Raw genomic sequence first — 12,786 nt, 5'->3', positions numbered from 1 at the left:
GGTTGGTTGTAGTTCTGGAGGACGTACTGACGTAATCTGGGTGGTACTCACGTCTAAAGTAATAAGGTCGTATCGGATCACCCGACCATTCATGCTCTGTTTCAATCCTACGGGCCATTGTAGTAAGCGTGCTGAAATGTTCGTCCACGTGCTCATACAGCTCATCAAACTGAGGTCCTAAACCCCTGACATATCTACGATTAATGGTCCTATTGTCTTCGTTCAGATTAGGAACTCCCTCTGCCATCCGCAGAAAGTCAGTAGAATACGCTCCTACAGTCAACATCCCTCTAGAAAAAGAACGCATCTGCCTTCTAACCTGATTTAAAGCTATTTGCGCCTGACCGTTAGCTATGTCCGCATCTTCCCTCAGATTGCGGTATCTCCGCACACTTGACCAGAAATAGTCACCTCTGTATTCCTCGACATCTAATTCATCTAACTCTTCTTCTTCTTCAAACTCTTCTTCCTGAGGATTTTCCTCTTCTGCTTCTTCTTCTAATTCTTCTTCTGGATCCTCCTCAGGATCCTCCTCAGGGTCTTCCTCAGGATCTTCTTCAAGATCCTCTTCCGGATCTTCTTCCGGTTCCCCTTCCTCTTCTTCACTGTATTCAATCTCCGGCGAATGTTCTCTAACTCTGTTTCTGGAAGAACTACCTATCTCCGACACAGACATAAAACCATTTTAATATATCTCTGGCGATGCTCTAGTTTCTGCGTGGAATCCATTCTGATGGACCCCAGATGGTTCGCCCACTTCATTATGAAACCCGTTTTGAAATATAGGAGGCGCTTCCTCCCGTTCTTCATCAGCATGTGACTGAGCTCCGTTTTGCCCAGACATGCTGAAAAGAAACAATTTCGAACGTAAGCGACCATCTGAGCCCATTTCACACGCAATTCCAAAATCAGCTCATATAATGCTGTAAACATTTAGCATTTAATCCAACTGCACGTAATTCGCAAGCAGATAATCACTTAACAATCGCAGCGCGAGTAGCAAATACTTAACCCTCTCAATTGCTCATAATTTGCAAACATGTAACCACCTTCTATATCTTAGCACAAGCAATACATACTTAATTGCCTTAGTCGTCCGTATAAACAGATACTATTCACTTACTAATGCACGCATAACACAATTACAGACAACCACGGTCTGACTCTTGCTGCAGTAGTTCCTAGGTATACTTACTGACAAATACTCCCAGTCAAATAAGCAATCAAACAACTCTAGCAGTGGTAACTGGACCAACTGCTCTCAAACAAACATTGAAACAATCTTGCAGTGGTAACTGGACCAACCAGGCTCTGATACCAACATTGTCACGACCCAAAACTATTGAGCCGCAACCGGCGCTAGGGAACGGGAGTGGTAGCTCCGGAACCCGTAGCAAGCCTAAAATCACAATTTATTTTTCGCAAATAATATAAACAAACAGCGTAACACAACTGAAGCAAATATATAACCCATATAAACATTTACACTAACTGTTCCGTTAACCTCGCGGGCTCTAGTTACCGTACCCTGTACGAACTGGCCTCGCGGTACTAAATACATCAGTTAGTGTCTCAAAACATCACACCGGCATCTGGGGCCGTGGATCATATACAAAACACGTAGCCTATCAAGAAGCATATAAACAAATACAGCAGTTGATATATACAATCAAAATGAACTGCTGACTAGGCTACTATTCTGTTGACACAGGACCACTACTGCAGCATTAACAGAAGTCATAAACTAACATATACAGATGACTTCTGCACTCCAAAATTGGCCTCTAGCTAAGTCCACAAGCTAAGCACCTGAAAGACATCAAAGGTGAGGGGTCAGTATTTGGGGAAATACTGAGTGAGTTCACAGTTTACTAACGGTATTATTTTAAAAACATAGCATCGCATTTCAAATCAATATCAATATAAAAATACATATGAACAAGTACTCGATCCTTTCGAAACTATAATCCTGAAACATAACGTAACTCACTATTATTCAAATCATACTGATTCCATTAGTCTGACCGGGAGCGTTCACGTTCAACCACGTCAGTCAGAACATATCTCTTAATCCCAAAGAGGTGGGTCCAACCCACTGGTAGGTCCAACCTACTAGATACGGGGCTCAGGTTACACTGTAACCGAGTTCACTCTCGTATAGCATTCATATCATAGCTTTCATAATCAAACCCTGCATGCATCTCAAATCATATCTTATAGTCAGACACGCTAGACTGACTCGATTACTGGTGATCACACAGCCTATTGACACCCAATAGGTAGCTAGTTTCGTTGGATCGTATACTAGGTTCTCGTACATAAAACTTAATCAAAACATGTAGCATATCAACAATTCATATATATATATATATATATATATATATATATATATATAGTGCGATGCATATAAACAGTATATATATATATATAGTATGATATCAACATAATATTAATCGATAATACACGAAAGTAAAGTGCAACTCACTGTGACCGCAATCCAAGAAATGATATGATCGATCTGATAGTACGCTCTTGCTAGTCCGCCTCTACTGACTTCACTACTCGCTGACACGTCTGATAAATCGTTAATAGTTAGACGTGATTCTCATATTCTTATACGTATAATACTTTTAAGTTTTAGGATTTAGTTTTGTTTTACACTTATTTACGTATTTAATATCTCTAGTCGTATAAACGACTTAGCGAATACTATTTCTCATAATTGAGAATCGCTTAACGTTCTTGACGTTTTCCATTATTATAATTCATTTAAAACGTCGAGCTAATCTTGAGATCAATGATTTTCAAAGTCCGAAACCCGTCCTTTAGAGTCAAATTACTCAAAACGTCGAATACCTAAGTTAAATACCTTTTGCATACACGTGGGGGCAAGTCGGAATGCACGGGCGTGCCCTTCGGTGGGTGCACGATCGTGCAACCAAGTGCACGTTCGTGCACCTCAGGGGTACACGTTCGTGCACTTCCAGTGCACGTTCGTGCACCCTGAAGAGTGCACGTTCGTGCACTTCAGGTGCACGTTCGTGCACCTTGCTAGGTGCACGTTCGTGCACCCGTGGTGCACGGTCGTGCACCACGTGCACAGCCCCGGAAATCAAGTTTTTCCGGGGTTTCGCCACAACCCCGACGTGCTAAACGCTTCCCTAGTCAATACCCATATCTCGGTTTCTTCGTAAACGCCATAATAACTTCAAAAACGTCAAATTCAACCCAAAACCACAATCTCATAAAAACAGCCTACAAAACCATCATTTTCATGCCAAAACCCGACCTCTTACCTTAATTTGAGGACCAGAGATGATAGGGCTTTCGGTTCTGAAGAAATCGCCGCTTGAATCGCTTGAATCGGACGTCGAACGGAGAAACGGCGGCGAAACGACGGAAATCGGCGATGGCTTCTGTTTTCTCTCGATCCTTCTCTGATCTTCTTTCTTTGAATTTGGGTTTCTTATATTTCTTGGTTAAAGGTTCACTTTGGTCCTTGTTCTTTTTGTTTCTTATCATTTATCTTTTAAACTTTTCAATCGTACGATTTAGTCCATAGCTAAATCGTTAAACTCTTTTATCACGACTTATACGTATTATTTATCCCTGATAAATAATACGAAGCTCGATATTAACACTTTCCCGTCAAAATCCAATATTTCCATTTTTGACACAAAGTGGCTAAATTGCCACTTTGGTCCCTGTGCCCAATTTTAGACTTTTCTCGTCATTTTTCCATTTAATTCCAATTCTAACTTTAGAATTGAAATATAATATAAATTTTCTCCATAAAAATCTTTTCTAAAACCGACCTACTAAAACTTATTTATCGGAAATCTTTCCAATATTGCCACTTCTGCGACTCAAAACTGGACACGTGGTCCAATTAGATAATTAATTATTTTGGGGTATTACACTTAATCTGCTGAGGATTAGGTTTCCTCCCCTGCTTCTTCGCCATGGAATGGCGTACAATAGCACAGCTATGCTACTTTGCGCCGAGAGAGAGATGAGAGAGAAAACCCATTTTTAAAAATGTTTTTGAGTTCCATTTTACTATAATCTTACTCGTATAATAGCAGACCATGTGATGGAAATTGGAAAATGATACAATTTTTTTAGAGAGTTCCATTGTTGGTCTTCCAGAAGTTTGTTCTATTCTTTTTGTTTTCTTTTTCACCGGTCAATTTTAGGTTTAATTATTTGAAATAATGAACTTTAGTGTGTTTTATTACTTTGATAGTATGAAATTTCTAATTTACAATTTAATATATGAATTATCATTTTTATACAATTCGAAACACCAATCAATTCTATATCAAAAAATAATAATGTAAACGCTATTATCCAAATAATCATTTTCACGAAAAATTTATTAGTTGCAAAAATCTAAAAATTAGTGTCCGGCTTGACTAAAATTGAAAGTTCAAGCACCGCTAAAATTTATAATTTTAAAATAATGAAGCTTTAACTTTAAGAATATTGACACATTCATCAAAAAAATATTTGATGATGCCAAGTATAAGTAAGTTACAAATAATCTATTTACTTGTATCATTTAAGTGTAATAATTTTAATCCATAAAAATTGATTTACAAGAGAATGCAGACTTTTCTTGTTTAATAACCCACCATCTTGTCAACTCTTTTTTCGTTTATGGTTCAAATTTTTATAATCATCAACTTTAATTTATTTATCAATTTTCAGTTATAATTGTACATTTATCCAAATTAGAGTAGAAAAAAATTCATATATGCAATTCATATTGATTCATATTATTTCAATTATAAAAAAATTACATACCGAAGGTGTATATTTGAACTTTTTTCTACTCTAATTTAAGCTAATGATTATAATTGAAACTAATGAGCTAAATGATTTTGAAAGTTTGTGGCATAAATAAAAAAAATAAAAAGATGGAGAATTTTTAATGATTAAGCTTTTTTTAATAATTCTTAGATTGGTAACTTTGAATCATAATCAAAAGTAAATTATAAGGAGTTAGATGTAGTAAATTCAAGTTATGGATACTAAATTAGATATTGTTTCCATTCCGGACTAACACCTTCACTAGAATCACTACTTCCATTAAAAAAAGGGAGTGATATATAAACAAAATGGAAATACAGAATTATACTTTTGAGCATTCAAAATGCAAGGTCTAAAACTTAATTTTCACCAGGCCAATATGAGCTTTTGCTTTTTTTTAATTCACAATTTGAGCACGAGGTAAACAACAAATACTAAAATAGAACAAAAAAAATAGCAGCAAAACAACATGTGCTTCAAAACACTGAATAAACCCCGCGTTCGCATCAGATTTAATACTGATATCAGTAGCCACGTGTACATTTCATCTTCTTCCCCAACGCGTCGTGCTCCCTTTGTCGTTTGACCACATTAATTTAAGACACAAATAAGCCCCCATATAAATACAGAGCCGCAATAATCTCAATCCTCAACAAAAACAAAAACAAAGTAATATTCCTCAACTACTTCCAAAGTTAAAGAACTAATTAAGATTCATTAAAATGGTGAAACAAACGACAGCGAGAGTGGAGAAGAAGCCAGCAGCCGACAGGAGTGACTTAAAATTTAAAGGCGTTCGTAAGAGAAAATGGGGGAAATGGGTCTGTGAGATCCGATTACCCAATAGCAGAGAAAGAATCTGGTTAGGATCCTATGATTCGCCGGAGAAAGCAGCACGTGCTTTTGATGCGGCGCTCTTTTGCTTACGTGGCCGTTCAGCTAAATTCAACTTCCCCGATAATCCACCGGAGATAGCCGGAGGTAGGTCATTTTCTCCGGCTCAAATTCAAGCTGCGGCAGCTAAGTTTGCAAATTCGGAGCATCCGAATACTGTTTATCAGTCGGATCAGTCAACGTCCGAATTGCAAGCGGAGTCTCCGTGTACTTCGGATTCGACGGGGCAGATAGATTGGAGTGGACTGGAGATGGATATACCATTCTTGGATTTGTTACCCAATTCTGGATTCGGGTCGGATAATTGCACAACGGATTATGGAATATTTCCGGGTTTTGATGATTTTTTTGCACCATTAAATGAACCTAATCTTGACTCGGGAGTGGAGGATGTTGACGGTGTTATAGCTCAAGGCTCATTTCTTTGGAATTTCTAAACATAAGAAAGGACCAATATTTTTTTTCTGGGTCGGATAAATTCTTACATCCAGATTCGCTAACGAGTATTATTTTCAAACCCGGAAAATGATCCATTTTGGGTATTGACTTTTGATAGATCAATTTTTTGAAGGCCATCCATTCCATTTCTAATTCTCATAATTAAAGAGCTTTTCTCTCATGTATAGCTAGAGGTGTATTCTACATATTAATCATCTTCCAATTGAAATTTGTAGCAAATGAGTTAGTATATTCTCTTATATTTAATATCTGTGACTTTATATTTGCAATATCAATTCAAGGAGCTCAATAATAATCTCAGTGTTTTAAAGTTTAAACCGAACCGAACAATTCAATCATTCAATCATTTTAGGGTATAAAAACTCAAGATTATTATATTTAAATTGTAATCATATTACTCTTTTAGTAAAAGTGGAAGTTCAATATAAATTAACACAGAAAACACGATATGACCTTTTTAGATGGGACAAATAAAAATGGAATATGTCCCTTCTTAAACGGGACGGAGGGAGTACTAAATATAAGAGAATAATCACTCCAAAACAGTGGCACATAATAATCTAATCCCTTCTCCAAAGTTGACGTCAATTACTAACCTATCTATGCCAAGTGTAACCATCCTGAACCCACCTATCTGGCAAATACCTACGCGTCAACCTTTTACTACATGCGTATCATCATAACTACAACAACCACGTGTAATAACTACCATGATTCATTACCTTAAAAACACTAGATCCAACGGCTCTCCTTTCTCCACCTGTAAATCTCACCATGTGCCACTCCTCAAATTTTCCACGACCTATCCTCATTGCGTCTTCTATATCTCCCCATTTCCCTCTGTTTCAGGAATACCCATTTATTTTCCTAATAAGACGCCAATCCAACTGTTTTGGTTCGGAGAAATTAAAAAAAAATGGTGCATCCGCAGAATAGCAGTGGCAAGTACAAGGGCGTACGGATGAGAAAATGGGGGAAATGGGTGGCGGAAATAAGGCAACCGAATAGTCGAGGAAGAATTTGGTTAGGGTCCTATAATACTGCTGAGGAAGCTGCTAGAGCTTATGATGCTGCGCTTTTTTGCTTACGAGGACCTACTGTGACTCTCAACTTTCCGAATAATCCTCCTGATATTAATCCTTATCAGACCAGTCTTTCGCCGGTGCAGATTCGTGAGGTTGCGTTCCGGCATGCCAGGAAAGGCGAGGAGACAACGGCGACTACAGTTGCGGCCCCGGACCATTTGGGTTATCTGCCTGGTGAAAAACATGGCGTAGAAGGTGAAAATTTGGATGGAATCTCCACTGGGGCATTTTATCAAGCAGCTGGTGTGTGGACTCTTTAGGGTTGAGTTTAGTTTTTAGAAATTAGGAAAGTTTTTGGTAGTTTAGTAGTTAGTTAGGCTTCAACATCTGTAGAATTTAGACTAGTTTTTGAATGAAAACATTATTGAATCCATACAGAAGAAGTAACTTTATCAAGCATGATCCTCTGTGAAATTTGATGCGATTGTAATTAACCCGTTCAGCAGTTGCTCTTCAAGGCTGCTTCCAACTGGTTGAAAACAGAGACATCCCATTCACAGTGTTCCACTTGATTTTCTTGCCCCTTGTTTCTGGTTTCTTCCAATTAAAAATATATATGTAGTGCTCGTGCAGATGTATCTAGTTAATGACTTAATGTTAGTTTGAAAAAATAATTTAGTTTAAGGTTCTAAAAATTGTAAATTAATATAAATCAAAGTAATGTATACTATAAATATATATAAATTAGTGGTAATATACATGTTGAATTTAATACTTCTTCCGTCCCGTTTAAAAAATGACATATTTCAATTTTATATGTCCCACTTAAAAAGATCATACGGTGTTTTTTATGCCAGTTTATATAAATTTGCCTCTTTTATCTTTTTTTTTTCTATAATTAATAATTATTAGTTATAAAAGTTATAAAACCATCATTAATAGGAGTAAAGTAAAAAATTATAATAATTAATATTTTTTAATGTATATATAAAAATTTATTTGTCTCTTTTTAAACGGAACAGAAGGACTAATATCTTTTGGAAAAAACTAGAACAAATTACTATGAAACCTCCATATATGTTATATTTACATTTTAATCCTTTCTGTTTGAAAATTACATGATGTCTTCCTTCATTTTTGTATTTTATTAATTAGAAGAAAATAAAACATTATTATATCTAATATTAATTGTGATAGAATTATATGAAGTTTTATTAACATGAATGTATGAAGAAAAGAAGAATTACGACTGTATGTATATGTGTTTCAAGGTTTGGAACATTTTTATTTGTTAGTTTTAGCAGTAATTTTCTTTTTGACCTAATTAACTAAAACAAAACTTGAGTAAAAGTAAATGTCTACAATAAATCAATAGCACTCGCATAGAACTAGACCCAAGTGGATTGAATTGCAAGAAAACTAACAAAAATCTGATTAAAAATTTGAATAAATGACTACATTTGATTTTTAAGAAGTTCAAAAACTAGCTAGACCTAACTAAAACAGCACTAACTAAATTCTAATCCATAAAAATTCAGCAAACAGCCTCAATAGCTAAAATGTTGACAAATTCACCCCCGCAGCTTGTTGAGCCAAATATGTCTTTAGAGACTTGAATTTTGCATGCTTCCTTTCCAACACAAGCCTGCAAATTAATAATACATCATAAATTAGATAATATTTAAATCTAAAATAATCAAAACATGCAATCAAGCTAATTAATTACTAAATCCAAAATAATGAAACATATAATTAAACTAATTATATTATAATGGACTAATTAGCTACCTTATGAATGATTGAGGAAGCATCATTAACACCTTCACAAGAACCTTTGATAAAGCCTACATTAGTTACTTGAGGATCTCCAAAACTTGCAAATTTGATTGCTGAAATGGGTTTATCATTACAAGATAGGTCGACGGTTTCGCCCTCACTTCCACTTACACTTACTTCTCCCGCCGTAATAGTTTGAAAATTAATTTCAGCCGGATTCCCGCCGAATTCCTCAAACAATACTAATGTGTTCACATCATCATTTTCAACAAAGAATGAACGAGGAACATGATACCTAAATGAAAATTCAAAGTTATAAAATTAGAATACTTGAAATTTTAAATTTTTTAAAAAAGGACACGTAAAAGTTCAAATTAATAGAACTGGGGCTTGTAAAAAGTCAAAATCATTTACCAAAAAATGAACAAGGAACATGATACCTAATTAAAATACTAGGTAACCGAATGAGGATATGTAAAAATTTAAATTAACAGAATTAGGGCACATAAAAATTCAAATTATAGCAAAATTAGGGCACTTACCATATTTGTGTAGGATTTCCACAATTAGTGAGACATTTATTGTTATCATAAGCACCCCTGTAATCACAAACTTCATTGCTACAGCCATCTTCATCAGCAACATAACTTGGCCAATACCTACCAATGTTATTTCCATTCACCCAAGCAAATCCCTTTCCCATCCCTTGCAAATTCAGAACAACCGGATCTTTTCCTAAAGGAGCTTTAAATGTGGTCTGCAAATTGATTAAAATTCAATTAAAAACATCAAAAACACATATAATTATGTGCAATCGAATTTCATATATTTATCGATATCACGTATATACGCAATTACGCACCTTGTACCAAGTCATGGTTCGGTTGGTGGGCAAATCTTGGTCTAACCATTTAGAAGCATGAGGTGAATTTGAACTGAATAGTTCATTGTCAAATCCTTTTAATCCAACACTATATGTCCATTTATGGGATGATAGATCTTTAATAATTTTTTCATCACCCTTTTGACCAATTAGTTCCACTGGTCCAGGAATTCCAGTTGCTCCCATATCAAATTGATATCCATAATTCTGTGAAAAAATTACACGAAAAATAAAAATCATCCATTATACACTTATTATAAGGGTTTAATTAATCTTAAATAGTAAGAAAAACATATTTATACCTGTAATCCGACGGTGGAACTGAGCAAACTAATAATATTTCTTCCATGTTTCAACTTGACACTTGTTTCCAACACATTGGATGATTTATATTGAATACCTAATTAATTTTCAAATTAGATTATTAACATTTTTATATTTGACATTCAATAAATTTATTTATAAAGTTGTTTTACATACCAAGATTTTCTCCATTAACATAAGCATGAAGAACATGGCCAGTGCCGTTAACTCGAAGAGACATATTACGACTCCAAATCCGATCATCTTTACTTAGATGAACACTGTTAGGCAATAAAAAAGAGAATTAAATAAAAGATAAAACATATTATTATTAATTAATTAATTAAATAATTAATTAACATTAATATTGAAAGTATAATTAATTACCTCGTCATATACCAAAGATAATCACTAACATCATTAGTAACATCTTTTTGATCAATGAGTTGACTGGCATGAACTTGACCTTTTCCTAAAATTGCAGTCTTTTGAATATTTTCAGGCATCCAATACCATTTCAGACAAGAGGGTTCATCTTCAGCTTCATTTTTCTTTTTTACCATAGTTGAAGTTTGAGTTTTAACCTATATATTTAATAATAAAAATTAGTATTAATTTGCTAAAACAGTAAATTAAAAAGAAAACTGTGAAAATTATGTACCTTAGCAGTATTATATCCAACATTTTTGCAATCAGGAAGAATGCTAACGGACCATGCAGGAATGTCGTAATTAGTCCCTTCGAAATCAATAGTAGCATCCGAGGTTTCATTTCCGTTGCTAAAAAAGCAGCTCGACTCTTTTTCAGACGCGTAAAGAGTGACCTATTAACAAAACAATTTTTTATAATAAAATTTTCGATTCATAATTAGCTAAAAAGAATTATAAATTATTATAATTTACCGTAACAGAATTGTCGTAGTCAATTGTGGAGATGTTGCCATGAGTAAGAGTGTATTCTATGGAATGTAAAATGTCATGAAGTTGTTTTAAATGTCCCCATTTTGGTTGATTCAAGTTTCCTGACAAAATTAAAAATAAAATAAAATTAAATATTGGTTCTTGCCGATGAATTAGATAGCTAAAATGTAATATATATTAAAAAAATATACCGTATTCGTCGAGGGGAGCATCATAATCATAAGAAGTAGTGATAAACGGACCACCGGCCGTTCTTCCAAAATTAGTACCACCATGATACTAAAATAACAATATCAAATTAACTATTCGAATAACGGTTTATAACATTATCGAATAATGAAATTAAACGAAATGAAAAATCTAACCATGTAATAATTTTGGAAAGTGCCACCAGTTTGGAAAAATCTAGCAACAGCAAACGCAAGATCTTCAGCAGTTCTATGTGGAACTTTACCACCCCAGCTCTTAAACCAACCGGTCCAATTCTCAGTCCACATTTTGGGACTATTTGCATTATTTGGAGTAAATTGGTCACAGTACCAACCATTACAAGTGTTGATCTGTAATGTACAATCAGAAACTGATTTAGTCTTTTTCTATATTTTTTTAAAAAAACAAAGAACGTAAATACGACGCCGTTTGATACCATTGGTTGAGGAGCATCAGTTTGTTGGCACATGATCCATGGAACTCCAATATCAAGTGATTCAGCCATATTAGCACACCAATCTATATATGCCTTGCCAGCTGCTCCATATGAATCCATTATATTTCCGTACTCATTTTCAACCTATAATTAATTAATATCACCTATTAATTGCTATTATAATTATTAGATAAGATAAAGTGGAGTATTAATTAAGGAAGATTAAGTATTAGTAAAATAGAATTAAAAGGGTACGTACCTGAGCAAGGATAATAGGGCCACCCTGAGAAGCAAAAAGATTATGTTGTTTCATCATATCAACTATCAAAGTTGTAAAATTTTGCATCTCATTCATGAATACTGAATTTGCAGTTCGCATTTCACAGCCGGGAACATTGTGCAACCATACAGGAAACCCTCTAAAAACAACAATAAATTAAATCAAATAACAAATCGCAAAAAACCACATGTTTTATAATATTAGATTGTAAATTTAAAGTGTCAAAATTTCAGAAATGGAAATGAAATGTGGGAAATAATGTGTAGAACTCATACATTTTCATGCAACATTTATATGCTTACCCATAATTCCATTCAGCGCAAACATAAGGTCCAATACGAAGAACGACATATAGTCCTTCATCTTGAATTGTCTTGATGAAACTTACGAGATCAAGATTGTCATTGAAATCATACTGACGACGAGATGGTTCATGTGCATTCCAAAACACATATGTTTCAATTGCATCTAATCCGCCTTCCTTTGATTTCTTTATCAAGTCTGGCCACATCTATCATTAAAAACAATTAAAATCTTGCATAAACTACTAAACATATACATAAAATTAATATACTATTTAAAAAAATGAAATGATGCTTATTAAATAATTACTTGAGGCGTGCTTCTCGGATAATGAATCGAACCGGAAAGTAATACTCGTGGAATACCGTCGATTGTTATAGCTCTACCGTCGTGTGATACGATTGTGGAAGCTACCAAATTAATAGTACAAAAACATAAGAAGAGAGCTGCAAGTGAAAATCTGAAAGCCATGCTTACTTGCTGGT

General features: G+C 34.6%; 3 protein-coding genes across 3 annotated transcripts; 2 read left to right on the top strand and 1 right to left on the bottom strand.

Moving 5' to 3' along the window:
• The first annotated feature begins 5,449 nt into the window (after positions 1-5,449).
• On the top strand, positions 5,450-6,460 carry LOC126667257 (ethylene-responsive transcription factor ERF017-like). The gene has a single exon (XM_050360226.2). The coding sequence runs from the start codon at positions 5,535-5,537 to the stop codon at positions 6,141-6,143; it is 609 nt and encodes a 202-aa protein (XP_050216183.1). The 5' UTR covers positions 5,450-5,534; the 3' UTR covers positions 6,144-6,460.
• A 232-nt stretch (positions 6,461-6,692) lies between these two features.
• Positions 6,693-7,760, top strand: LOC126670486 (ethylene-responsive transcription factor ERF016-like). Its single transcript, XM_050364229.2, has one exon. The coding sequence runs from the start codon at positions 7,082-7,084 to the stop codon at positions 7,508-7,510; it is 429 nt and encodes a 142-aa protein (XP_050220186.1). The 5' UTR covers positions 6,693-7,081; the 3' UTR covers positions 7,511-7,760.
• An 808-nt stretch (positions 7,761-8,568) lies between these two features.
• Positions 8,569-12,786, bottom strand: LOC126670485 (beta-galactosidase 15-like). The gene is made up of 15 exons (XM_050364227.2): positions 12,611-12,786; positions 12,301-12,509; positions 11,978-12,137; positions 11,719-11,862; positions 11,438-11,632; positions 11,264-11,351; positions 11,055-11,173; positions 10,814-10,975; positions 10,540-10,736; positions 10,330-10,433; positions 10,152-10,249; positions 9,829-10,056; positions 9,509-9,723; positions 8,979-9,261; positions 8,569-8,835 (listed from the first exon to the last, which is right to left on the bottom strand). The coding sequence occupies exons 1-15, from the start codon at positions 12,770-12,772 to the stop codon at positions 8,725-8,727; spliced, it is 2,475 nt and encodes an 824-aa protein (XP_050220184.1). The 5' UTR covers positions 12,773-12,786; the 3' UTR covers positions 8,569-8,724.

Source organism: Mercurialis annua, linkage group LG2 (assembly GCF_937616625.2).
Source record: "Mercurialis annua linkage group LG2, ddMerAnnu1.2, whole genome shotgun sequence".
Lineage (NCBI taxonomy): Eukaryota > Viridiplantae > Streptophyta > Magnoliopsida > Malpighiales > Euphorbiaceae > Mercurialis > Mercurialis annua.
Note: the sequence above shows the minus strand (reverse complement) of the source record. Positions and strands in the feature narration are given on the sequence as shown.

Coding starts and splice junctions, on each gene's coding strand:
- LOC126667257 (XM_050360226.2), top strand. CDS start 5,535: ATGGTGAAACAAACGACAGCGAGAGTGGAGAAGAAGCCAGCAGCCGAC.
- LOC126670486 (XM_050364229.2), top strand. CDS start 7,082: ATGGTGCATCCGCAGAATAGCAGTGGCAAGTACAAGGGCGTACGGATG.
- LOC126670485 (XM_050364227.2), bottom strand. CDS start 12,772: ATGGCTTTCAGATTTTCACTTGCAGCTCTCTTCTTATGTTTTTGTACT. Junction 12,510..12,610: donor ATCCGAGAAGCACGCCTCAA/GTAATTATTTAA, acceptor TTTTAATGATAG/ATGTGGCCAGACTTGATAAA. Junction 10,250..10,329: donor TGTTAATGGAGAAAATCTTG/GTATGTAAAACA, acceptor AAAATTAATTAG/GTATTCAATATAAATCATCC.